We start from the raw sequence: 27,926 nt of genomic DNA, 5'->3' as shown, positions 1-27,926 counted from the left end.
TTATCTTACAGACATTCTCCACGTGGTCTCCATCATTATCACGGTTGCTTATATTCAATTCAAGTAAACATAATTTATTTAACCATTTCCCTCAAATTAGACACTTAAGTTATATCTAATCATTAAGTATTATGTAAATTGCATTGAGTATTTTTGTACACAATTAAAACAATTCCTCTTGGATTACATTTGTAAGATGGAAACTCTCATAAGTAGATAAAGGGTTAAGCATTTTGCACATTTCCTATTTTCAAAAAGGATGTGTGATACAATGTGGCACTAGTAATGTAGGAGTGTTGGAGTTTCACGGTGACTTAACAACACTGAGTAGTTTCACTTAAAAAGTCTTTTTGCTCACTTAATAGGTGTGAAATGTTACAGTGATGCTATTTTAACTTAAAATGAAACCTTAAAAATATGTTTTCTGACTGTATTTCTTTTTGTGTAAATTACTCCCATCTCTTTTGTCTTATTATGCTGCTATCATATTAATTTCTTACAAATTTATACACATATGATATATAAAGATACTAACCCTTTACTTTCTGTAAAAGTTTTTCTAAGCCTGTTTTATGATTTTCTGTTATTTTATTCTATTGAAAAGAATCATGTATCTTTATGTAGTTGAATCTGTCCTTGTTTGCCTTTATAGTTTCTTTTATAACTTTGAAGCGGGAAACGTGATTCCTATTCAAGAGAGCTAATTAACAGTTCTATTTTCTTAAAGTGTTCCTATCATTTGATATTTTTGCACTCATTTACCTACAAACGTCACAAGCCTTTCTCTTCTTAAATAAGTAACTCCTAAGTACAGTATTCCAATGTAAGTCATCAAAGCTAAAAAGCAGCCATCAGAAACTTAATGAGGGAATTCATGATGTTAACCTGAAGACTTTCTGTCGCCCACATATTTTACAGACTCTTTAAAACTGGCTCAAACTTCGGCTGTGATTTTTCCTAAGAGATAACCTAAATGCTCCAAAGTCATCTAAGTTCCCATCCTGCCTACACTATATGAAAACCTAGAATCTTGGAGTCTTGCTCAAAATTAGACTGCATCCTGCTCACGCCCCAGAATTATGCCTAACCAGAGGACCTCTTCTTATTTAGCCAGTCTCTAAAGAATGTAATTGCTTCAGCTTTTGCCATTTAAGTAAACCCCAGTTACCTTCCTACCAGAGTGATATCAGGGTGAGATAGGGACAGGTGAGACAGCTGGGAACCAGGTGGGATGGACCAGCTGATTGACAGGCTGCTGCTTTCAAGAGTCCAGGACATGCCAGGGCATGTGATCCCAGGAGCTTCCTGGTCCCCAGAGCAGGACCTCCCAGAACCTCTCAGGAGGCCCCAGAAAGGTGACTCCCAGGCTCAGCTCTGAACAGAGCCAGGGAACAATCACAGATCTCAGGTGAAATGCAAACAGCTTGCTCTGCTTCCTGCCCCTTCATCTTCTTTCTAAAATGAACAGGGGTTAATTTTTTCATTTCACCTAGCCATCAGTATGGTGGCTGACCACCTTTACGCTTTATTGAGCATACTAAAGGCCACACCCCACACCACTGCATTCATCTCAGTGGGGAACAGGATATGGAGAATGGCACCAAGGACAGAGGACCCTGATCCAAGGCATGAGATGATTATTCCCATTCTCTTGCCACATATAGAGGATAAACAAAACATTTACTACATGCCAGAAAGATCAGTTAAATAAAATTTACCTTTCAAAGTAATGCATGCTAAATTTGCTTTGAACCCTAGGTTTACTGAGGGCAGGAATTCATTCTCAAAGTCTTCATAATGAATTAAAAACAGAATTTCAGCTGGATCTCTGAAGCAGGGAAGACATGTATTGATACTATTATTAACTTGGAACACTGAGCATTTAAAACTTTCCAAAGTGCTTTCTCATTTACCATCTCACTTGATTCCTGTCCCCATTCAACAAATGAGAAAAACTGAATTCCAAAGAGATTAAATCACTACGTGAAAGTCTCATATAGCCAATTAATAGTAGAACCAGGGTTCCTATCTGCTTGGCCTCAGGTCATTTGCACTTACAAGGAAGGAAAGAAAACCTAACGAGATCAGTCTGAAAAGTTCCTCTCTCAATCTTAGATCAAACAGATGAAACAACGCTAAGGAGTAGAACAAAACCAGCAGTTCCACCCATGTGTGCCACAGACCTTGCCAAAGCTGCCTTTGCCCAACACCTTGATGAAGTTGAACTCATCCAGGCCCAGGCGCTTGGCCTGGCCTTGCCGGACTTCGCCGTTCTCCCCAGGGCTCAGCTGGCCATCAGGAGATGATGCCGACCGGTGCTCCTCCCCTCGGTTGTCAAATGACAAGGCTTTCCGAATGTTGTTCTCAAGTTCTTTTATTTCTAGGGCCAAGGGGAACAAGAAATTGCATTAGTGCATACCTCATAAGCTGTTCCATTAGGACTCAACACTCAGACTTTCCCCTGTAAGGTCTCAGTCCTCTTTCTGGTTCTTCATAACAACAGATCCAGTGTGGCATCCCTTTGTATGTTCCTTCATCTGTTCACCATATTCTCGTTGACACCCAATGTGCAGCAGAGCCTAGGTATGCAAAGAGGAGGAGGACACAGTCCCTTCCCTGCCCTTGTAAACTCCAGATTACACTGGACCTGGCCGTCTCTCTGAAAGCCCCCTTTGGCTAGTAGCCTATTCCATTGTTCTAGGTGCAGCACACAAATCTGGGCCCTCTCTAGAATTCTGCAGAGTCACAGGTATCCTTCAAGTTTCCTTTGAAGATGAGAACAACGAATCAGGACCTGTCATCACAGTAATCATTGGTGATACAATTATTTCAATAACCGAGCCATCAGAATGGTGGCTGATCACTGAAGGTGGAAACCTTCACACCTTCTAAAAGCCTTTACTCAGCCTTGTTGCCGGGTTTCTTCTAAATACCCATCTCACACAAGGTTATCTAACAAAACGAGCAATGGGCTTATTATTAACAACAGAATTGCTTTCCCAAGTGACATGTTGCAAACTTATCTCCAATGGGGCGGGAATTTCTCAGTAAAACTTCTCAACTATGAGACAGTCTTGTGCCCTACTCTAGAGCTTGTGACTTGAATTACCTGGGGGAGATAATGCTGGATGATCCTCTGACCTTTTCTATTTGAAGAAGCTTTACTGTTAGCAACTCATTCATCAAGACACGCAGTCTTTTGTGTGGAAATGGGCGTCTTGAGCATAATCCGATTTTAAATGATGCTTGTGAATAACGGATTACAGAAGGCGAACACAGCCTATTAGCCCTTGGGAATCAGAATTAGGCATGAGTGACAGAAAGAGATCTTCAGCTTCTTTTCAGGAGGACAGAGTCCCATAAGGGCTCACTCAAGGAATCCAGAGATCTTTCCTAGATCTGGAGTTTGGCTCCTCTGAGATGTGTTGGGGAGGGTGAAGTGGGGGAAAGCTGCTAAGTCTGCAGACCCTCCCCTTGCCAATTCAGCAGTTATCTGCCTATCACTTAGCTTGACTAAGTAACTTTTAATCTCACCATAGAGCTAAAAGCCTCAGTTATTAAATGAATTTTGGAAGGCAGAACATAGTTGTTTAGGGACACCAAAGCTTGAAGAAAAAGTTTTTCTATTTATTCTTACAAGGGAAGAAAAATAAACTATGTCTGATTTCTGTTGTGTAATAATGTCACTCAGAGGGACATCTGTGCTCACATCACTACTGGGAAATCCTGGCCCCTGTGTCAAGTGGGATGAGCAGAGGCCCTGGGGAGCACTGCAACCTGCCACCGTACCCATCCAATGACAGAGCTCAGAGCCAGAGAGCATGCGGAGCAGGAGCCAGGCCTAGAAACCCTGGTCTCTGAACTCTTACTTGGGCTCTCTTTCCCATATGACCCTGTCTCCCTGAAGCTCCCAAAGGGGATCTCAGTCTCAGAAAGGAACACGTGAAAACCCCCAAACTGGTCTGGGAAAATAGCTACAAGTTTTGCAGCCCCAGAGTACTGTCAGGCTGCTTATGAATGCTTCAAATCTCATTTGGAATGAGGTAGAGTGTAAAGACACAGAAAGTTAATTGGAGTAGCATGAAGAGGGACTGAGACCAATTATTTTGTGGCCTCATGGCTGGCGCATGACCCCCAAAGCTCTTTTTATTTACTCCTGGGTAAGAAGGTCTGGGTCATGGTGGTGACCTCCAAGGAAGGTTTGATGGCAGGGTTTCTGAGAGTGGGTCCCTCAGCCAGCATGGGTACAGTCTTGCCCTTACCACTGACTTATCTCCAAACCTTGACAACACTCTGACCTTCCACTTCCCACGCGCTAACCTGGGGGACAGTAATGAAGCACCACCATAGAGTGGGTGTGGGCATAACATTAGGATAATGAATACAAAAGGGGATATAGAACGCCAAGGCACCATTGTCAGGCTGGGTTGGGTATTCCTGTTCTGCAGATGCATATGTCCCTTACCAGTCATATCTGGTAATGGTCACCAGAGTAGGAGGTTTTGCAAGTGTAAGTCCCTCTTCAGCCTCAGCATTCTCAGATGGCTGCAGAATTATTATTGTGCAAATTATGTCCACAGAACTTATTGTCTGAAGCATATCCAGACAGAAGGAGCTATCTGGAGCTATAGAGGGGAATCAGGCCTGGGACTGGCCTCCTTCCCACTTCTTTTCTCAGTCTCTCCTCTAGCTTCATCTTTCTATCCCCATCCACTCAAAGGCCAGGATGGAAGACATCTTCCCTCACCCAGCCCCAAACTCAAGCTGATCTCAGGTTTTGGGTATGATGATGGGGAAAGGAGTGTCAAACTCAACTCAAGGGAGTGGCGCTGACAGGTCGAGGGCCAGGCAAGAGCTTTAAGAGAGGGAGCTGTACCCTTCTCTCTCTAGTATCCTTGGAACCAGGGACAGAGGCAAGGGAAAACAGAGAACCATAACATCATACACTTGCTCTCCTCTCACCCTGGCCTGGAAGGAATTTAAAGCCGATATGGCCATGGAATGCCCAGCCCTCAAGAAGGTCTTATAGAATGAAAGAACTATTAAATCAACAGGCAAAGGGTGTGTGAAAACCCGCCAAGGCTGCTAGCTATTTCAGCTAACAAGCTCACTCTTGGTTAAAGAGGCCTCAGAGCTCCTTGGTCCATCCAATGGCAGAACTCAGAGGTCAGGAAGCAAATCTGAGGGTCTCACCCTGGTCACAAGGGGAGGTGGGTGCTGACTTGGATCGATCTTCCTCAGATGGTGAGCTTCCAGAAGCAGGTTGCGGGGACTCGGCACCAGCAATGAGCTAGAGAGGAGAGAAAGCAGGGACAGAGGCATCAGAAGGGAGGGTTGAGAGTTTTCTGATGTCAAAAGCATCAAGATGCCATACAAGAGCCGTGAGAGTTCCCAGAGTAGCGGGAACTCAGTAGATCTCTGTCCTCTTGCAGCCATCACTGAAGTAGACAAAATGAAGTTGGATCTCTCTGTGACTTCTGACCAGAGCAAGAACCACAAAAGGAATTTCAATGCACCTTCCCACATTCACAGAAGGATGATGTCTTCCCCTCGTTCCAAAGAGCTGAGACAGAGGTACAATGTTTGATCCAACCCCATCCAAAAGGACGAAGTACTTCGGGTTGTGTGAGGACACTATAAAGGTCAGCAAATTGGAAAAGTAGTCCAGGTTTACAGGAAGAAATACATCATCTACATTGAATGGGTACAGCAGGAAAAGACTAATGTACAACTATCCATGTAGGCATCTACCCCAGCAAGCTAAAGCTGGACAAAGACTGCAAAGAGATCCTTGAACGGAAAGCCACATCTCACCATGTAGGAAAGGAGAAGGGCAAATACAACGAAAAAACAATTGAGAGGATTCAGGAATAAATCTTACATACAACTTTCATTAAAAACTGCTAAAATGAAAAAAAAAAAGAGAGAGAGAGAGAGAGAGAGAGAGTTCCTAGTACCCAGTGGCACCTGCTGAATTGATATTCTGAAAGCACAGACTCAAGGTTTCATTTGCCAATTAAAGGGAAGAAAACAAGAGACTTCAGTTTGTTCACTTTTTATTCTACCCAAATACAATTGACCTTTCTAAGCAAAGCTCAACCCCATGTCTTCCATAAAGCCCCCCTCCAACTATCCAAGCAATGCAAGTTATCTCACACAAAGCAACGTGATACTTGTCTCTAACACCTGTTTGGCACTTATTAATTATCTTATTCAGCTTTCTATAGTTAGCACCTTTGTATGTATACTGTGAGGGGTTCTCTGCTTAAGTAGACTATAGGATATTTGAAGGTAAGACTCTGTCCGGTACTTTTAATGCCCCTAGTGACTTATACAAAGTAAGAAACATAATAGATGCTCAATAAATATTTTCAGATATATTGTTATTTGTTGGCAAATTTTAATAGAACACCTCTAGTGAGGTTTGTTCCTTGGCATAGATGCTGGCATATCCCACTTTGAGTCTCCATTAACATCAGTGGCTTAGACTCAAAGATCACAAACACTTCTGCTTCCTTTTAGTACTTACTCTTGGTCTACCCACTGTGCACACACATCCTTTCTGGATGATGGACTAGTTGCAAGGGGCAACACGAGGGCTACCAAAGCACCAGAAAGTCTGATATTCCTGCAAAGAGGCCTTGAAGCTTCAGACCAAGGGCGCTTCTCTCCCATCCTCTCATAGTGACTTCAGTTACAACTTAGTTTTTCCAATTTTTGCATCAGAAGCATCCCAGCAATACAAATATCAGGACTACAGTCCATCAGCCTTCTACCCTGCCCCTTCTTGAATTTCTCCATGTTGGCTTCTTACCTGTTAGTTCTTCCAAATCCAAGACAAGGCAGACAATGCCTCACAGCTGGCATGATAGCCCATGTAAATATAGGGCAAAGAGAGCTGGTACTGAGCTTTCTTTTAAATGTTTCATGACAAAGATTCTGTCTTCATTTACTTCTAGACAAGAATAAAAGCCACGTCTCCTGAAAAGGGCTCTCTCTAGAGCTTTTAAATGTGTCTGCATAACACTGTCATCACAGAGTGTTCGCTCAGCTCGCCTCTTCAGCAGGGCCCTAGCATTCTCGGGTACTGATGTTCTGCTTGCCATTCCAGCGCCTTGGGTCAACAACTGAAGTCCTATTTCCACCAATGGGATTTACAAAGCCGAGAAGAGCCACCAAAAGCACAAAGTCTCAGTTATCTCAACCAGGGAGAAGAGAATTTCTTCTGCAACCCTTGCAAAACAGCTCTGCTTATTGAGAAAACAGAGTAGAAGGAGAAGTTTAAGAAAATAAGAACACTTCAACCTTTCCTATACAAGAGAAGCAACATGGAAGAGCCATGGGTAGCTTCTAACATGACAAGATGACCAGGAAATGCAGGAAATGCCTTTAGAAGACATTTCAGGGCAAAATTCAGGGAGACTATTTAGGTGTCAAGATTGCAGAGGTACCTAGGGTCAGACTTGCTTTTCTAGCAGGGGGCTTGAGGATGTTTGCCACTGGGCAACGAGGGCCACTCCCTACTGCACCCTTCGCTCAGATTTTCTGCCCCGTTAACATGGTTCTAATTATCTCATAACTTACTTTTCAAAGACATCTTAAATTTTCTAGGCTAGGAGCCAGGGCTAAAGAAGAGCCTACAAACGAAATGCTACAGATGCCTTTCCCTCTGTTTACATCTGTGGGCCCTGACTTACCAAAATAACATTTTGGCAAATGGATCTCTTCTTACTGATATTTAGAATGTCACAGAGATAGAGACAGTTTTGGTCTCCAAAGAAAGGCCCAGATGTTTCGTGTCGCGAGACATTAACAATATTCCCTGGGCAGCTCAGTGCTGGTACGATCACAAATCATCTTGGCTTCCTCCCTAGAAAAGAATGTGGTTCCAGTTCTTCATCCATTTATCTTCATTATAATGATACCAAGGGTGAAGTTCAGACACTAACATTGCTTTCATGCCAGCTCTGGAAGCAGATAAGTCCATTTCCTTGTATAGAGTTGTTAAGCTTTTTCTAGAAGGAATTTCAAATTCCTCATCTCAAGGTTTATGTTTCTCTGGCAAACTAACCCTTGAGGCTTGCTTTGTTTTCACTTCACTTTTGGAGCTGAAGAAGACATTAACGTTACCTGCCTGGCTTCTATCTCTGTTTTTTGCTTGCAGTTTTGAGTAAAATACCTCAAACCCAGGAATCTTATTACCTCAACTCCAGAGCACCCTCTGGAAGCCAGCACAGAAATGCCAGCCTGAAAAGGGCTCCAGAAACACCGCCAAACAGCCAGTTACCTTTTTCCTCCTCTGGCCGCTGTTGGTGATTTTGTCTGGGGTAACGCCCAGGTCAGCCAGCACTTTGGCGATTCCTCTGGCATCCACTCCACAGTTGGGAGCCACGTTGGTCTCACATCGACGGTGAACATTCATTTTGCAGACTGTAAAGAGACATGGAGAAAAGACAGATAAGTATTCATGGCCTAAGATGTTACTTCTTTCCTTTGAGATTGTATTATATGTTCATGAAGTATTACACGTTCATTTAAGATATAATTTGGAAAATATAGAAAAAAATATATGTATATATAAGTCTTACATCATACAGAACCAAAATCATTCATTAAACTACCTTGCAGAGATAGCCACTGTTTCTAGTACTTCCTTCCAGCCATCCTTTCTATGTATATTAAATATGGATAAGTAAGTAAATCTCACATTTATATTTCTTTCCAGGGAGTGGACACTGACTCTAGAAGAACTTAATTCCTTTCTCTGAAAAAAGCTAATTTGAATTCTGGACCCAAATAGGTCATGTGTATACAGTCTACTCCATTACTTGATTAAAATGTTGGAACATTACTGAGAGAAGAATAACCAGTGGTTGGACTTCTAAGGCCCCTTTCAAATCTACAGTCTGAATTCAATGAATTCCTTTGTGTTTCCCTCTTAACTTAGTTGTCCTTGGTGTAGGACATCAAAGGTGAAAATAACCTGCTCATTTTCAGTCTGGCACTTAAGGAGCTTAGAAGTCAGCAGCACTCCATTCTAACAAGCAAAATGCTGAACGAACTACAAAATCAACAGCTCTTCCGAGATCCACCAAGTGAAGTGAAGTCCTAGAGCAAACTGAAACTGCTGCTCCCAAAATTAGACAGCCAGCCAGGTGAATACAGAGAATCACAACTTACTGAAACAGAAATCTCTATAAGAACAATGCTGGGGTAGAAAAACTGTAACTGTAACCGACAAACGGGGGGCTCAGAGCAGACAAACCTGAGAGTCAAAAACTCTAAGGGGGACCCAATCATTGAGTTGATAGACCTTTGTATGTTCAGTTGAGAGTTGTGCTCTTTAGGAGCTCAACTAGATTCTCATAGTAAATATGGAGAAAATCTCATGATTTCGGTGTGGGGGTTGGGGGTGAGGAACATGGGGAGAGAGCTATTTTTTTAAATAGGCCAGAGCACTCTGCTCTTCTTAACGAGGATTTCTCTTAGGAGAAACTATTTTATCAGAGCTTAAACGATTGAGGTTTTATCAGACCCTGACTGATCTGGGGGCAAGGAAATCCCCAACTCCAGCCCACTCTAGCCATCCTGTTCTGTCTAAGGCCAGGGGAGGACTGAACAGCAGTTGTGAGGTTCACAGTTCAAAGGCACATATTCATGAGAAGACTTAATCACAGGTCTATATAATACTTTCCCTCCCTCCACACCTCACTCACATTACTCACAGCCTATTTACTGGCAGTTCCTTTTACCCAGTACATAATGTCTGGCAAGCAAAATTGTAAGGCATCCTAAAAGGCAAAACAAACAAACAAAAACAACAACAACAACAAAGCCCAGTTTGAAGTGACAAGGCAAACATCAGAACTAGACTCAGATATAGCAGGGACACAGGATTTATCAGACTGGGAATTTAAAACAACTGTGATTAATATGCTAAGGGTTCTAATGGATAATGTCCACAGCATGTGAGAACACATGGGTAATATAAGCAGAGAGACAGAAATGCCAAGAAAGAATCAGAAGAACTGCTAGAGATCAAAAACACTAAGAGAATGAAGAAAGCTTCTGACGGGCTTGTTAGTAGTCTAGACATGGCTGAAGAAACAATATCCGAGCTTCAGGATATACCTATAGCAGCTTCAAAAATGAAAAAATAAAGAGAACAAAGACTGGAAAAAATATCCAAGGATTGGGTGAAACTACAAAAAGTGTAACATATGCATAAAGAGACTACCACTACAAGGAGAAAGAGAAAGGAACAGAACAAAATATTAATATTTGATACAATGAGGACAGAATTTCCCAGAATTAACGTCAGACACCAAACCAAACCACAGCTCCAGGAAGCTTGAAGAACGTCACACAGGATAAATGCCACAAACAAACAAACAAACAAACAAACAAAACAAAAAAACTATACCTAGGCATATAATTTCTAAACTACAGGAAATCAGTGATTTAAAAAATGCTGAAAGACGTCAAAGGAAAAAAAAAAAGTCTTACCTATAAAGGAGAAAAAATAAGAATTACTTCCAACTTCTCCTCAGAAACCATGCTAGCAGGAAGAGAATGAAGTTAAACATTCAAAATGTTGAGATAAAAACCCCACCGATCTAGAATCCTCTACCCTGCAATATTATCCTTCAAAAGTGAAGGAGAACTTAAAATTTCCTCAGACAAACAAAAATTCAAGGAATTTATGGACAGTGATCTGCCTTGTAAATGTTAAAAGTAGTTCTTCAGAGAGAAGACAAATGATACAGCTCAGAAAGTTGGATCTACAAGAGAAAGAGCAGGTAAAGAAAGGTGAAGAAATAAGTGGAGGTAAAATAAAAACTTTTTATTCTTAATTAATTTAACAGCTAATAGTTTGCCCAAAATCATAATATTAACAATGTGCTGATTATGTGTAATTATAGTGTTTACATATATGCTAGGTATGCTTATGTGTAAGTGAAATAAATTATAGTAATGAGACAAGGATGGCAGGGAGGAATTAGGATAATTTTGTTATTATAAGGTACTTGTGCTGTCATGAAGCAGCACAATATTATTTGAAAGTAGATTTGGATTAGTCATAAATGCATACTGCAAACTCTACAGCAAGCACTAAAAAAAGTAAAAAAAAAAAAGCATAATTGATATGCTAAGAAAGGAGAGGAATAGAATAGGATCATATTAAATGCTCAATTAAAACCACAAAAGGCAACAAATGAGTGGAAGACAAACATAGAAACAAAGAACAAGGGCAACAAATAGAAAACAGTACCAAGTATAGTAGATATTAACACAACAACATCAATAATCAATAATCATTGACCTCAAATATCAATGGTCTAAATATACCAATTAAAAGACAAATTGTTAGAGTGGATCAAAAAAACCCAAGACACAACTAACTGTATGTTGTTCACAAGAAACCCACCTTAAAGACACATACAGACTAAAAGGAAAGACATAGAGTAAGATATACCATGCTAACACTAATCCCAAAAAGCAGAAATAGCAAAATTAATTTGAGACCCAGCAGACTTCAGAGCAAGGAAAGTTATTAGGGATAAAAAGGTCAATTCTCAAAAAAGATGTAATTTTTAACGTGTATGTACCTAAAAACAGAGCATCAAAATAAGTGAGGCAATAATTGATGGAACTACAAGGAGAAACAGATGCTGCTGCTATTATAGTTGGAGACTGCAACACTCCTTTATTCAAAAATAAACAGATCTAGCAGGCAGCAAATCAGAACATAGTTGAATCAACAGCAACATTAATCAACTGAATATAACTGACATCTATCAACAACTTCATTCAGTGACAGAATACACATTCTTCTCAAGACATGAAGCAATCATTAAGAAAGATCACATTTTGGGCCATAAGACACACCTTAACAAATTTAAAAGAATGGAAATCATACAATGTCGGCTTTCAGACCACAATGGAATTAACCTGGAAATCAATAACAGAAAGATAGTTCAAAAATTCCAAAATACTTGGAGATTAAACACATTGCTAAACAGCATATGACTGAGAAAAGAAATCTAAAGATAAATTTTAAAATATTTTGAATTAATTAAAATACAACTTATCGGCCGGGCATGGAGGCTCATGCCTGTAATCCCAGCACTTTGGGAGGCCAAGGCAGTCAGATCACTTTAGGTCAGGAGTTTGAGAACAGCCTGGCCAACATGGCAAAACCCCATCTCTACTAAAAATACAAAAATGAGCCAGGTGTGGTGGTGCATGCCTGCAATCCCAGCTATTTGGGAGGCTGAGGCAGGAGAATTGCTTGAACTCGGGAGGTAGAGATTATACTGAGCCAAGATCGTTCCACTGCACTTCAGCCTGGGTGACAGAGTGACACTCTGTCTCAAAAAAATAAATAAATAAAATAAAAATAAAAAAGGAAATAAAATAAAATACAACTTATCAAAATTAGTGGGATACAGCAAAAGCAGTGCTTCAAGGGAAGTACTTCAAAGGAAGTTTGAATGCATACATTAGGAAAAATATTCTAAAAATCAATAATCTAAGCCTCTCTCTTAGCAAACTAGAAAAAGGAGACCAAAGTAGCTTACTTAAATCCAAAGTAAGCAGGAGAAAAGAAATAATAAGAATTAGAGCAAAAATCAATTGAATTAAAAACATAAAATCAATAGAGAAAAATCAACAACAAAAAGCTGGTTCTTTGAAAAGAACGATAGACTCAATAAGCCTCTAGTAATGCTAGTGAGAAAGAGAGAGAGAGAGAGAGAAGACACAAAGTATTAATATCAGAAATGAAAGAGAGGACATCATTATGGACCCCATGGGCATTAAAAGAATAAAGGAGTATTATAAAGAATATTATGCCTACACATTTGATAATCCACACAAAATGAGACTAATTCCTTAAAATACACAATCTGCCAAAACTTACACACGAAGACATACACAATAAATAGGCTTATCTTGTAAAGCAATAGAATCAATCATTAATAACCTTTCAAAACAGAAAGTACTAGGCCCAAATGATGAATTCTACCAAACACTTAAGGAAGAAATTATATCAATTCTCTATAATCTCTTCTAGAAGAAAGAAACAGAGGTAATATATCCTAACTCATTTTATGAGGCCACCATTACCATAATATCAAAGCAAAGATATTATTTTAAAAACTACAGACCAATAGCTTTTATGAATATGAATGCAAAATCTTCAACAACAATCAGCAAATTGAATCCAACAATTTATAAAGAGAATTATACATCATGACCAAGTAGGATTTATCCCAAGCAAGCAAGGCTGGTTCAACATCTGAAAAATCAACTAATGTAATCAATTATGTCAATAGACTAAAGAAAGAAAAAAATCAAATAGTTCTAACAATAGATGTAGACAAAGCATTTGACAAAATCCAAATTTATTTATGATAAAATATCTCAGCAACCAAGGAATAGAAGGAGATTTCCTCAACTTAATGAACATCAACAAAACCCCTATAGCCAATATCATACTAAGATCAGGAACACAAAAAGGATGTTCCCTCTCACCACTCCTTTTCAACCCTATACTGGAAGTTCTAACTAATGCAGTAAGACAAGAAAAAGAAATAAAAAGTATACTGATTGGAAAGGAAGAAATAAAACTATAAAACTATCTTTGTTTGTCAATGATATGACTGTCTATGTAGAAAATCCAAAAGAATCAACAAAAAATTCCTGGAACCAATAATGATTATAGCCAGATTGAAGAATACAAAGTTAATATACAAAAGTTAATTGTTTTCCTATACACCAGCAATGAACAAATGGAATTTAAAAATAAAAAAAATACCATCTATGTTATCATTCCCCCAAATGAAATATTTACATATAAATCTAACAAAATATGTACAAGATCTATATGAGTAGAACTACAAAACCCTTGTGAAAGAAATGAAGAACTAAATACATATAAAGATATACCATATTCATGGATAGAAAGACTCAGTATTTGTCAAGATGTCTTTCCAAACTCGATCTATATATTCAAAGCAACCTTAATCAAAATCCCAGCAAGTTATTTATGGATATCGACAAACTCATTCTAAAGTTTACATGGAGAGGCAAAAGACCAAGGCAAAAGACTAACACAATATTGAAGAAAAAGAACAAAGTCAGAAGACTGACACTACCCAATTTCAAGACTTACTATAAAGCTGAAGTAATCAAGACAATCTGGAATTGGCAAAACATCAATGGAACAGACAAATAGATCAAAGCAACAGAACAGAGAGCCCAGAGCAGACCCGTGCAAACACAGCCAACTGATCTTTGACAAAGGAGCAAAGGCAATAAAATGGAGCAAAGATAGTTTTCAACAAATGGTGCTAGAAAAACTAGACATGCAAAACAGTGAATCTAGACACAAACCTTACAATCTTCACAAAAATGAATCCAAAATTGACTGTAGACCTAAATGCAAAAGGTAAAACTATGAAAGTCCTTGAAGATAATATAGAAGAAAATATAGGTAACCTTGGCTACAGAGATAACTTTCTTGATGCAACACCATGATGAATGGACATGATCCATGAAAGAAATAACTGATAAGCTGAACTTCATTAAAACAAAAAACTTTTGCTCTGTCCCCCACCTCCCCAAACCAAAACAAACAAACAAAACCAAACCAAACACTGCCAATAGAATAAGAAAAGTAACAGACTGGGAGAAAATATTTACAAAAGACATATATGATAATATATGCCTATAATATCCAATATAGGCAACAAACTCTTAAACTCAACAATAACAAAATGAATAACCCAATGGGCAAAAAGACTTGAGCATGCACCTCGCCAAAGAAGATATTCAGATGGTAAATAAGCATACGAGAAGATGCTCCACATCACGTGTCTTAGGAAATTACAAATTAAAACAATAAGATACCACTACATATCTATTAAAATAGCCAAAATACAAAACACTGATAACACCCAATGCTATTTAGGATATGAAGCAACAGGAACTTTTTATTCATTGCTGGTGGGAATGCACAGTGGTCTAGCCACTTTGGGAGACAGTTTGGCAGTTTCTTACAAAACTAAATATATCGTTACCATAAGATCCAGCAATTATATTACGATATTTAACCAAATGAGGTGAAGAGTTATGTTCATATAAAAACCTGCACATGGATGTTTATAGCAGTTGTATTCATAATTGCCAAAACTTGAAAGCAAGCAAAATGTCCTTCAGTAGGTGAACGGATAAACTGTGGTATATCTAGACACTGAAATGTTATCCAGCCTTAAAAAGAACTGTTATCAACTGTGAAAAGACATAGCAGAACATTAAATGCATATTGCTAAGTGAAAGATGCCAATCTGAAAAGGCTACCCCCTGTATCATTCCAACTTTAGGACATTCTGGAAAAGGTAAAACTATGAAAATGGTAAAAAGATTAGTGGTTACCAGGGGTTAGGAGAGAGGGAGGGATGAAGAAGCAGAGCATAGAGGATTTTTAGGGTAGTAAAACTATTCTGTAAGATACTATAATGGTAGATTCATGTCATTATACACTTGTACAACGTATAACAAAATAATGGAATGTACACCACCAAGGATGAGCCCTAACGTAAACTATGAACTTTGATGATGATGTGTCAATGAAGGTTCGTTGACTGTTCACAAATATACCTCTCTGTTGCAGAATGCTGATGGTGAGGGAGGCTGTGCATGTGTGGAAGCAGAAGGTATGTGGAAAATCTTTATACCTTTGACCTATTTTGTGGTGAACCTAAAACTACTCTACTTTACTTTTTAGTAAAGTCTACTAAAAATTTTTTAAAAACCAAAACTGTTCCTGCAGTGAAACCAGGCAGGATGAGCCGTCAGACCTCTGTAACACTCTACATAACCCGGTCAGTGGTCTGGAGAGAGCCCCCCAACCCAGACTGGAGAGTTCAACTGAGCTACTGAACCCAAGATGCTCACTGGGCTAAAGGTGGGGGTGGGGTGAGGTGGTGGCAGGGTGGCTTTCTCAGAGCAAAACAAACAAGAAAACTCCACCGCAGCCAGGCCATGGCACCGTCTTGACTAACGGAGTTATCACTAACAACTGATCCACGGGCTGATCAGAGACCAGGCAACAGCACTGTGCCCGGAATTCGGTCCCCACTACCCTGCCCCATTGCATCAGCTGCCCTTTGAGGCTCATTCACCTCACCTGCTCCGCCCACCAAACCCATGAAAGCTGTCTTCTGCCTCTTTGTGAGGTGACAGAGAGGAGAAAAAAAGAGCCAAATTGAGAATTTCTTGACAAGGGCAGCTAACTTGTCTACATAACTTGACCACTAGCGCCCTCTGGTGTTGAAATGCCAGACCTGTCTGTCCTGACAAAACAACTTGGGCTGGCAGGTCGGCAAAGGAGTTATCTTTTTTGGTTTTGGGTTTGAGGACTTTGCCTTTTATTTTTTAAAAGTCTGCTATTTCCCCGGAGCTATGCAGTCATCTGAACATGTGAAAAAAAAAAAATCTCAATCACACATCAGTTAGCATGCACGATGTGAGATAGTGACTCTGAAAGTGCTTTGAAAAGTCTGGAAATGCGAGGGCAAAGGTGGTGAGGAAGGGGAGCTCTGGATACTTCGGGCAGCCACAACGGGAGCATGATGGGCTCCTGGAGGCTGCAAGTGTCACTGGGAGGCCACAGACCAGCAAAGGGCAGTGGGCGTCCCTGCTGGAACCAAAAGAAACCTGAGAGGCATTCTCATTAATGTGGCCAAATGAACCCCCCACCCCTGACAACACTACTGGGGAGCACCAAGGCCAAAGGCCATGAGTCCTGGCTGCCAATCCACTCCCAGCCCTAGGCTGCCCTTTAAGGCTTCTCTTTCCAGAATGCCTCTCAGTGCTCATTTTCACTGGTTTCATTAGGATGAAGTTGTACCAGGAAGAAATAGATCTGCTTTGCCAGGGGCTTTTAGGAAAAGAGAAGCGCCCTTCTACTACTACCCAGTTATTCACCACACATTCGTTGAGGACTTACTATGTGCTGGGTGGTGCAGCAGCAGCAATGCTTTCTGGGGACATGCTGGGGTTCAGGCATTCTGGCTTTCACCTTCTATTACACAACCTACCATCCTTTGGAGAGACTTGGTTTCCATGTTTCCACCCTTTTTACAGCTGAGATTGAAGCAAAAGGCTGGCCAGGCTCCTGGGAATTCCTCCAAAGCAAGCAGACAACCTTCTGGGAACGGCGACAAAGCCACGCCTATGGAGGGGCCCAGGTCCATGTCTGCTGCAGGAATTTCTTTATGTTGGGGTAATTTGGCCCTTGAGGGTGAGCCAGGGCAATGGTTTGATTTCATAACAGGTTCCAGTCATGCCACACTCAGAGACAGAGAGCAAATATTTGCAAATGGGAAATCATGTGCTTGTGCAATGGAAGTTGGCAGGGGTGTGAGAGCGAACAACCGCAAAGTCCCAGGCAGAAGAGGAGAAAGGAGGTAAGAGGGATGGCCCCCTGGGGTCATGCTGGGCCAAATGTCATCACCAGAAAGAGATTTCGGAGTCCTGATCACACCAGAACCGTGACTCAGAGCTTTCCTGGGACCACAATCGGCCGCTTGTCTGCTACCCAGCATTCCTCAGATCGGAGCTCAGACTGAATCTTCAGCCAATCTGCCACGTGTGCAGGAGACATTCTCATGGTCCCCAGGCATTGTGGATGCTACTGCAAAGGATTCTGAGTCAACCAAAGCACTCCTGTGGCATTCCTTCTCCCTGCCCCCCTTTCCAGGCCCTCTCTTGCCTGTAAATTGCTCACACTTATTTCTGACTCATTGCCTGAATTATGGCCTATTATTTAACTTACTATATTCAATGACCAAGTACAGTGCAAGTTTCTAGAGAACTAAAGTAATGTTTTATCTCCAGGTTCGCCACGACACCCTGCACAAATCAGGACACCACGCTTTTCAGTTATTCTAACTCTACGGAAAGTAGTAGTACTACAGTGGCATAAATGACACCTCTCAGACCAGACTCAACAGATAACAAGGAACTAGAATCCCGAGCTCACTATGCAAGCCACACAAATTAAATGTCAATGAAAAGGAAGGTAAAGCAGTCCATTAACATGGCTTGACTTTAAAGCAGACAACAAGTAAAAGTGCCCTTATGTAATTCCTTGCTTGTATAATTCAACTACAAAAAGACAAGGGCTTAAAGTGACTGTTCAACTTCTAGGGGCCTTTCTTTCATAATTGTCCACACTTACGCATAAAGAGGCATGTATGAGGATGTCTGCATATATTAAAATAGCAACGACACAGAAACCAGTAAACATCCATCAACAGGGCAACATTTTAAATAATCTATGGAACATCCACAATGTGGACTCTTAGGCAGTCATTAGGAGTAAAGTAGACGTCTGTGCACTGCCTTGGAAATACTCCAAGACATACTGTAGAAAAGCAAATTATGTAACTATGCACGGGGGGTTGAATTAAAAATATTTATTGGGTGTCGGCGTGCAGGCAATGTTCTAGATGCTGGGTAAACAGAAAACAAAACAGACAAAAAAAAATCTCTGTCCTCATGGACCTTGTATTTGGATTAGGAGAGATAGAAATGAACATGATAAGGTCTGGCACGGTGGCTCATGCCTGTAATCCCAGCACTTTGGAAGGCCAAGGTAGGTGGATCACTTGAGGTTGTGAGCTCAGGACCACCCTGGCCAACATGATGAAACCCCGTCTCTACTAAAAATGTAAAAATTAGCTGGGCATGGTGGCGGGGGGCCTGTAATGCCAGCTACTTGGGAGGCTGGGGCAGGAAGATTGCTTGAACCCAGGAGGCAGAGGTTGCAGTGAGCTGAGATCACACCACTGCACTCCAGCCTGAGTGACAAAGTGAGACTCTGTCTCACAAAAAAAAAGAAAGAGAGAGAAAGAGAGAGAAAGAAAGGAAGAAAGAAAGAGAAAGAAAGAGAAAAAGAAAGAAAAGAGAAAGAAAGGAAGAAAGAAACAGAGAAAGAAAGGAAGAAGGAAAGAAAGAAAGAAACAGAGAGAGAAAGAAAAAAAGGAAGAAAGAAAGAGAAAGGAAGGAAGGAAGGAAGAAAAAAAAGAGAAATAAATTAACATTATATAAGTAATTTAGACTGGGTGCGGTGGCTCACGCCTTTAATTCCAGCACTTTGGAAGGCTGAGGTGGGCAGATCACTTGAGGTCAGGAGTTTGAGGCCAGCCTGGCCAACATGGTGAAACTCCGTCTTTACCAAAAATACAAAAATTAGCCTGGTGTGGTGGCTCACACCTATAATCCCAGCTACTCGGGAGGCTGAGGAAGGAGAATCGCTTAAACCTGGGAGGTGAAAGTTGCAGTGAGCTGAGAGCTGAGATCACAGCACTGCACTCCAGCCTGGGCAACAGAGCGAGACTCTGTCTCAAAAAAAAAAAAAAAAAAAATTTAGAATATTAGAAGATAAGTGCTATGTTAGAAAAAAAAATCAGAGGAAGTAAGAGATGAGAGATGAGCGCTTGAGAGCTACCCAGTGGTCAGGGTAGACCCCACAGACAAGATGATTGCATTTGTGAGGAGATGAAGGGGATGTGGATGGGGAGGTGCAGGTGTGCCAGGCAGCCCCTAAGCTGCCTCCTGATTGCCCCTGCCTCCTGGTGTTCATGCCTTTATGTAACTCCCTCTCTTGGAGAGGATTGGACATAGTGATTCTCTTCTAATGAACGGAAAACATCAAAAGTGACGAGAAGTCCCATTGGCTTGTGTCTAGGGCATCTTCTCTCACTTTCTTGTCTCCATGTGGAGAGGCCATATGGCAGAGAACTGATGTCTCCGGTCAATGGCCATGTGGGCGAGCTTCTTGCAGTTGGGTTTTCAGATGAGACAACAGCCCCAGCTCTCAGCTTGACTGAAACCTCATGAAGAGTCAGATGCACCCAGCTAAGCTCCATCCGGATTTCTGACCAGAGGAAACTCTGAGAAAATAAGCATTGGTTGTTTTACACCACTACGTCCCGGGATCATTTGCTATGTAGCAATAGATTCTAACACAGTGTGTGTGAGTATCCAGGCAGCAAAGATACACAAAAAGCCTGAGAGGACCCATAGCACATTTTTAGAAGTCTGAGGATGAAAGTGGAAAGAGAATACAAAGAAAGCCTTTAATATATTTAATATATATCTAACTTCAGTCTCGCTTGGATCTTTGACAGTAAGAACAGTGAGAATGTATTTATGTATTGTGCTCCTTATAATTCTAAAAATAAAAGTTGAAGTTACGACAAGGGGCCTAGCTGTTAAAAATAGTAAAGGACTGACATTTTCAGAAATGTTGAAAATTAAAAATTATTCTTCATGTTTTTAGTGTTTTTAAGTATCCAAAATACTTTTTTTTTTAAACAAGGAAAGGAAGGAAGGAGGGAGACAGGCAGGCCTTTCTTTTATCTTTATGGCTCTGCACAGTCACCCCAAGGTATGTGGCTAACATCACTCCATTTTTATTATTTTTATTACTGTCCTCAGCAGGGCAGAGGGCAGTTGAGGTTAAAAGCCAAGGGTACCAAGCTAGGCTGACCTGCTTGCAATCCCCCAGTTAGGCAGTATCCAAACCAGGACAGCTCCTCCAAATCCTAGCCTGTGATCTCTTCAGGCCACCACTCCTGTTTACTACTTACTGGAGAGGAGGGGACACCCTGTCCCCTTGGCCCCTGAAAACAGCTGCAGATCAGAGCAGTTATTAAGATGTGTGTCGGAGAGAGGCAGGAACGAGGAAGAAGATTCTTTAGGAATCTCCAGGCCAGGCCTTCGTGGAGTATACCTTCCTCCCTGTGCCTCGTCCCCTGTCCTGGAGGACTGCAGGTGCAGAGCATTCACCCCAGATGGGGATGAGAAAAGCAGGGCTTCCGCTTCCACAGGCCCCCGCAGGCCCGACTGCAGGCTCCGTCAGGAGGTCTGGCTTTCCTGTGAAGTTGCCCCTTGGTGCCCGATGACTTCAGAGCAGCTGTGCTGAGACATGAGTGTAGAGGATGGGACGGGGGCAGGTGAGAACTGGATCTTCTCTAGAGAAGGAAACTGCAATCAAAGGGTATTGGGCATCTCTGCCTCCAGGGGGCACTGACTCCATGCGTCAGTGGGAAAATAAAACAGGTGGAAAAGGGCCCCAGAGAGGCCCGCGGTGCCAGTGAACCTGAGACTGGAGAAAGCAGCACCATTCCAACCAAGTGCAGAATGAAAAGGCTCCAAACGCCGGAGACTAGTGATGCTGCTCCTGGAACCTGGGAAGTTCATTTCTGGACTGTTTAATAATGGTTGAAGGGCTCAGACAGACCCATGAATGAGTGTGGAGAGACTCAGACACGGCAGGCACTTGAGTCACCAAATGCAAGAAAGAAATGAACTATTTTGCCTGCTCACTTTGTGCCAGTGTTTTTCTGCCCTCGGTTAAGGATCTCAGTTACCCAGTGATCGTGTGAGCATCCTTCAAAGATCTGGCCCCTCTGTGGTTGTGGGCAGGAAAAGGACAGCCCCAAGGGCTGAGTGCACCCACAGGTCCTGGTTGTATGCCCTGTGTGCACCCATTCTCTCCAGTCTTCCATTTCCTTGTCAGTAAAAGCAGACATAATTATGTTCCCTCTACCTGGCTGACAAAGCGACAGTGCCCGGAAGGGTATACACACAATGCTTGAACCTGTGTGGCTCAGACAGTTTTAGACCGGAGAAAGAGTGCTAGGACGGTATCACGGATCCTTCCTCGTAGACTCAAGCTCTGAAGAAACCTGGTTTGCTGAAAATACTGGAATCTATTTCTGGGAATGGGAACGGGAATGGCAAAAATGCTGAATCCACAGGGCAGCAGGCCAAATAGATGATTTCCAGCCAGGACCAGGGGACCAGGGCTCCAGCCCAGGAGGCCCTGCTAGCATGGTCCAGCAAGAGAGAAAGCCTGGCTGAGTGTTCCTCAGCAGGACAGGGTGGCATAGAGTACCTACCAGAGTCAGGAACGGAGCCAGGCTGCCTGGGCGCAAGAGCCAGCTTCATAGGGACTTGCTTAGGGATGCTTGCAGGTCACTAAGTCTTGATTTCTTTTTCTTAGTAATCATAGTAGCACAACCAGGCTTAGACCTAGGCACAAGCAGCCCCTGCCTTGGGCCCATGCTGGCCTCTTCTGGCCATGACCCCTCTCCACAGGGTAAGGAGTCTACAGGGCCAAGAAGACTTAAGGTGGAGGAAGGATCTAAAGAGGTAAGTGGAAGCAGGTGATTTTCCAGGGCCATCCAACTACTCTGTATGATACTATCACGGTAGATACCGAGCACTGTCCATTCGTCCAAACCCACAGAATGCCCAACACCATGAGTGAATCCCAAGGTGAAACACAGACTGTGAGTGACAATGATGTCTGCAGTGCAGGTTCCGTGGCTGCTCTGCTGGGGATGCTGGTGGTGGGAGGCTGTGTGTGCTGGGGGGCACATAATACGGGGACTCTCTGTACTTTCTGCTCAATTTTGCTGTGAACCTAAAAATGCTCTTAAAAAAAATAAAGTCTCTTAATTAAAGAGAGAGTAAGACAAAGAGGGAGGGAGAGGGAGAAGGAAAGGGTCACAGGAGAACAGCAGCAATGGTAAAAAAAAAAAAAAAAAGGCCAAGTAATAACATCAGAGCCGCAGGAGAGTAAAAGTCTGCACACTTTGGCTGGGGAGCTTGAGGTCTGAGCCTTCGTCTTCCAGCCCTTATGTGGCCTGAGTCCCTCCGGGTTCCTCGGCTCCCATGGACAGACACCCTTGCTCCAGGCATCTTAATTCTGCCCCTTCTTCCCTTGAGCAGGGGCAAGAGCATTTCCTGCCCAATGACAGCTGAATACACTGTCCCTGCCCCTCCTTCTTCCAGGGTCATCGGGGACCCACAGCCCTAACAGTGACGTCTGGGTGTCTGGGCTGCTTTCTTAAAATATCAATATTTATGATGATGGTATCTTCATTTAGGTTCCCTAGATAGATCAATAATTAATATATTTACAACAAAACCAGACATCAGCTCATCAGGGTTCCCTCCAAAGCAGGCCCTGCTTCCCAGCAACCACACTCATCTTTCCAAAAGCACATCGCTCCTCTGCTAGACACTCGAGACTCCTGCCCCCTCCCTTCTTCCTCTTCTGCTCTCTTCATCTCACCTAAAGGATTACAGGCAGGCCCTGTTTTGTTCAGGGTCACACACTAGAAACAATATTCCAACAGGGAAGTGGAATGGCTCCGCCCCCGCCTCCAGGGGTGCTGGGAAGCTCACAGGATGCTGGGTGTGTCCACAGTCAGCACCTCCTCATGTCCAGTGGCTGGACTGTGTTCTGTCCCCACAATTGCTATTTCCAGCCCTCACCACCCTCTTCGTGCCTCTCACACCCCCACTTCTCCCTCCTACTTCAAAAAAGACTTCCTATTTCAGAAAATAAGGGGAATCTCCTTGCAATGCCCTCAACAGATTCAAAACTTAAATGATGACTTTGTCCACTCACCTCTTCCTGGATTTCTATCCCTGACACCCAAGATGCATCTGCGCCCATGCCTGGTGGCCAGGCTTGCACTCCATCTGGGGAAGGCGGTGTCCATCATTCTCCCCAAGGCCCGTCCCCATTCCCCTCCCCTTCCCTGCTGTATCAACCGTCAGTCCCCTCTCCCTCCTGCCTCATCCATCTCTCCTTTGCCACTGACTTTTTCCTGACTAAAACATTCTGAAAAAACATCTCCCTCTATTTTCACTTTAGCCTACAGCACTTGGGCTCCATCCCACTGTCCCACTAAGAGAGCTCCTACTCATGGTGTTATCTTTGACTTTTTTCTCTTCCTACTCAATGTGCTTACCCTGGAGAATGACATTGACTTTATAGCTTTAATTGCTTAGATACTGACAAAACTCACATTTAAATGTTCAGTCTAGACCCATTCCCCAAGTGTCAGTGAGAATGTCCAACAGGTGGGCAGCTTCATGTCCATTTGCCACGGGCACCTCAAGTTAAGGTGTCCCCAACTCAGGCTCTATTTCTACCTCCAACCTTGTCCTCCCTCTGGTATCCCCAACTCAGTGAATGCTATCACTGCCCTCCCAGATGCTTCTGGTCACTACATTCAATAAATCACTCCTCCTTGACATTTTAAAGTCATTCTCCTCTTTATTCCCACTGCAGCCCTGATCTTATTTCCAATTCTCATAGTTTCTCATTGGGATCCCTTCAATGACCAATTTGCTATGTCCTAGGTTTGTTTTCTTATTCTTTACTTATTCTTCTAATTTTTCTACAATGGGAATTTATTAATAATACATTCCACACAAACAATAAAACACTATTTTAAAATAATATCCATGCAATACCCCTGCCTAGTAGTTCACAGTTGCCCAACTCTGCCAGCAGGCTGCACCGGCTTATAAAACTGGACACACTCCTCAGGCCACCAGAATACATTTCTACCTCCCTGTGTTATGTGCTGCTCCCTGTGCCACTTAGCATCATCATCTGAGCGCACTGTTTGCAGGCGGCACGGCAGGAAACAGGAAGGTACCCAGGATGCAAGAGTCAAGGTTCAAATCCTACTTCTGCTAATAAGTTGTGTGATGTGAGCAAGTTGCTTAGTCTCTGAGCCTCTGTTTCCTCACCAGGGCCATGGGGATAAAATCCCCTATGTCCCAAGCCAGTGACGAATCAGCAAGCTATCGTATGTGACAAGGTTCTAGCATGGCTCTTTCAGAGTAAGCACTGAGCCATGGACCATGCAAGAAAAGCCCCAATTCACAGCTGTCACTTTCTTCATGGCCTAACTCCAAAATACTACTTTCCTTCTGCTCTGATGTATCTTTCCTTAAATTATTATGCTTTTGTAGACTCATCTTGTCTCCCCAGACTGTAAGTGATCTTAAGGCGTGGAGTTCGCCCTCCTCCTTCCTCGGTGTTTCCCTCCACCCAGTCCTGGATAGTCTCTGCCCAGAGACTGCCTGCCAAATGCACAGAGTTACTAATGCAGGATTAACAAAGGCTTGTGCTCAGTTCTTGGCCAAATCTGAAATTTACTTTCTAGGCTATGAGAACAGACAAGGGTGTTTTATAAAGCAGGGATGGGGGTAGGCAGCAGGGAAGGGGACATGCAGGGGCTGAGGGCGGGGCAGGGAGCAACTTACCTTTACACTGCAAACCCTGCCGCAAGAGGCCCCAGAGGAGGGACCCACAGTGATCGCAGAAGGTGGGGACCTTGTAGTTGTGGATACCGAACTTGTGGGGCATGTTGACGCTGAACCGCTGGGAGCCCACCTGCAGGGATGGCAAGACACAGGGTCACGACCGAGCTCCTCCGTGTCCCAGAGGGCTTGTCATCAGAACTCTTGCAGAACTTCTTTCCGAGAGAGCATGTGTCATTGTAGGTGGCAGGCCCTAGCTTGGCTCTGAAAGCTGCCCTGAGGTGAAAAGAGCCCCATCCTGCCCCGGCCTTGGCTCCTGATGCTCTTAACTCATTGTTGGCTGCTCCATTTCACTGTGCAAGACCAGGCCTGCTCCCCAACATGGTCCCCTCCAGGACTTCAGGACTTCAAGCAATCACAGTACAGTGTCCTCAATGTGTACCTCAGGCCAGCTGCAGTGGATCATACCTATAATCCCAGCACTTTGGGAGGCTGAGGTAGGCAGACCACCTGAGGTCAGGAGTTCAAGATCAGCCTGGTCAACATGGTGAATCCCCGTTTCTACTAAAAAGACAAAAATTAGCCGGGTGTGGTGGTGCCGCCTGTAATCCCAGCTACTCGGAAGGCTGAGGCAGGAGAATTGCGTGAACCCAGGAGGCAGAGGTTGCAGTGAGCCAAGATCGTACCACTGCACTCCAACCTGGGTGACAGAGCAAGACTCTGTCTCAAAAAAAAAAAAAAAAAAAAATTTGCACCCTTAAATACTGCTGTGTGCCTGGAAGACCCACCGAGGCAAAAAGCCTCTAGGGAGCTCAATGGTGAACACGGGATTCTGTGCCGCAGCGTGGAAACCCTGCACAATGTTGTGGAACACGGGATTCTGTGCAGCAGCGTGGAAACCCTGCACAATGTTGTGGAACACGGGATTCTGTGCAGCAGTGTGTAAACCCTGCACAATGTTGTGGAAACTATGGGTCAGTTAGGACGGACAACAATTAGGAGGAAGATGGCTAATACAGTGTGGTGAACACTAAGAATGCTCAGGTCTCAGCGCTGACCACACACCAGGCACCATTATCTCAGCTAAACCTCACCACCACCCTACAGGGCAGAGGTCCATGATTGCCCCAACTTCACAGAAGAGGAAATGAAGGCACAGCAGGATCAAGAAAGATGCCTGTAAACTGACAAGAAACAAACACGGGCTTCCATCCCCATGAATCTGCATTCAGATCCCAGGCTTTTTAACCACTATGCTGCCTCCTACTGATTATTTAAAAGGGGTAAAGAGATGGTGGCAAGACAGAAGGGGAAGGAAGAGGAACAGAAGTCTAGGTGTATGATCGGGGGCCTGGGTCTGCCATGACCCACTCATGAGTCTCAGGCAGGTTTACTGACTTCTCGGAGCCTTGGATTTCTCAGGTGGCAAATAAGGATGGCCCCCCACCCCATCCCACCCAGTGCCACAGGATGGCGGGGTCAATGAGACCGCAGGGTTGGAAGAGGCTAGAAGCATAACACATTTCATGGAAGCAAGGGTCTGCTGGGCTACTTTTCTGGGTCATTTCTGCCCCTCCACAGTGCTACCCTTCATCTGTGTCTCTAGTGGAGCAGCTGCACCCCCAGCCCATCTCAGAATCGGCAGGAGACCATCACCCAAGACACCCATGGGCTGGGGAGGAGATCACTCTTGCTACGCCGGGGATTAGGAAGTGGCTGACATGTGGCAAGGCTGGGCCTCAGCTCCCTAGCTGACTCATGAAGGAAAGGCCCCCATGGGGGACTAATGAGGGGGGACATGAGAGCTGGAAAGGGAGCTCGACTTGAATACAAGCGTGAAGATAAGTTCCCTAGCACCCAGTTCCAAGGAATGGCTGATCCTTCCATTGGGCCAAGATTTCACTGATCCCTACTGACATGGATGGTCTACCACTTAGGGTCTTGCCTGGGAACAAGAATGTCAGCTCTACTGAAAACAACTGTACTCACCCATCCTTAGATGCGTAGCTTAGGTGTGCCTGTTTGTGAATGTAGACTTGTTGCCTCTGCCATGGTCTCTCTCACTGCTAAGGAAGTATGAGATTACTGTGCCCACTCTATTCCTACACAAACCCTGAAGGCATGGTGGCCCTATACTGAGAATACAATCTTGGTCTCTTAGGAATCACCTCATAGGGGTATGAATGACAGACTAAGGTGAAAAAGTGGGGAAGTTGTCCCAGGTTGCCAAGAAATTCAGTGTGGGGGTGGAAAGAGCTACATGACCCTCAGCTGGGACCACTTAAAACTCTAAGGTATCAGAGAACAGAGGGAGGAGGATGAAGGAGCCCACACAAGAGCATGCCACAGCATCAGACCGACCGAGAGGCCAACACAAAGATGGCATGCATGCAGGGGGACATGTCACACGTGTGCTTGCTGAGGAGGACACAGATACAATGGGGTGAGTAAGATTCACAGAGAGAACATGGAGAGGAAGAAAACGGCAGGAAGAATTGTGAGATTCAAGAAGAAAAAGGTGACACCAGTGGAGATAGAGCATTGTTTGGTTACCACACCTGGAAGTACAGGCAGGGTGTGAGTCCACCACTTGCTAAAGACACACAGACATGAGACGGGGGTGGACCAGAGTGTTCATGGTGCAGAACACCCAAGAAGCCCATCACCAGAGCACCTTTTAATAGGAAGGAGGGCATTGAAAGCATGGTGTTTAGGGCTACACGTGTTTGTGGCGTGTATGATGTGTGTATGCACAGGCATCAGACTAAAGGTGGTTA

General features: G+C 43.3%; 1 protein-coding gene across 1 annotated transcript in view; it reads right to left on the bottom strand.

The window, feature by feature from the left end:
- The window catches only part of PRKCE (protein kinase C, epsilon), a 362,682-nt gene that overhangs the window by 183,544 nt on the left and 151,212 nt on the right, over nt 1–27,926 (bottom strand). Inside the window, exons 5-8 of the mRNA XM_011965747.1 lie at nt 25,153–25,282; nt 8,288–8,430; nt 5,194–5,290; nt 2,184–2,380 (exon numbers count right to left, since the gene is read on the bottom strand). Coding sequence (XP_011821137.1) covers nt 2,184–2,380; nt 5,194–5,290; nt 8,288–8,430; nt 25,153–25,282 — 567 coding nt within the window. The remainder of the gene's footprint in view (nt 1–2,183; nt 2,381–5,193; nt 5,291–8,287; nt 8,431–25,152; nt 25,283–27,926) is intronic.

The sequence above is a fragment of the Mandrillus leucophaeus genome, unplaced genomic scaffold, assembly GCF_000951045.1.
Source record: "Mandrillus leucophaeus isolate KB7577 unplaced genomic scaffold, Mleu.le_1.0 Scaffold736, whole genome shotgun sequence".
NCBI lineage: Eukaryota > Metazoa > Chordata > Mammalia > Primates > Cercopithecidae > Mandrillus > Mandrillus leucophaeus.
Note: the sequence above shows the minus strand (reverse complement) of the source record. Positions and strands in the feature narration are given on the sequence as shown.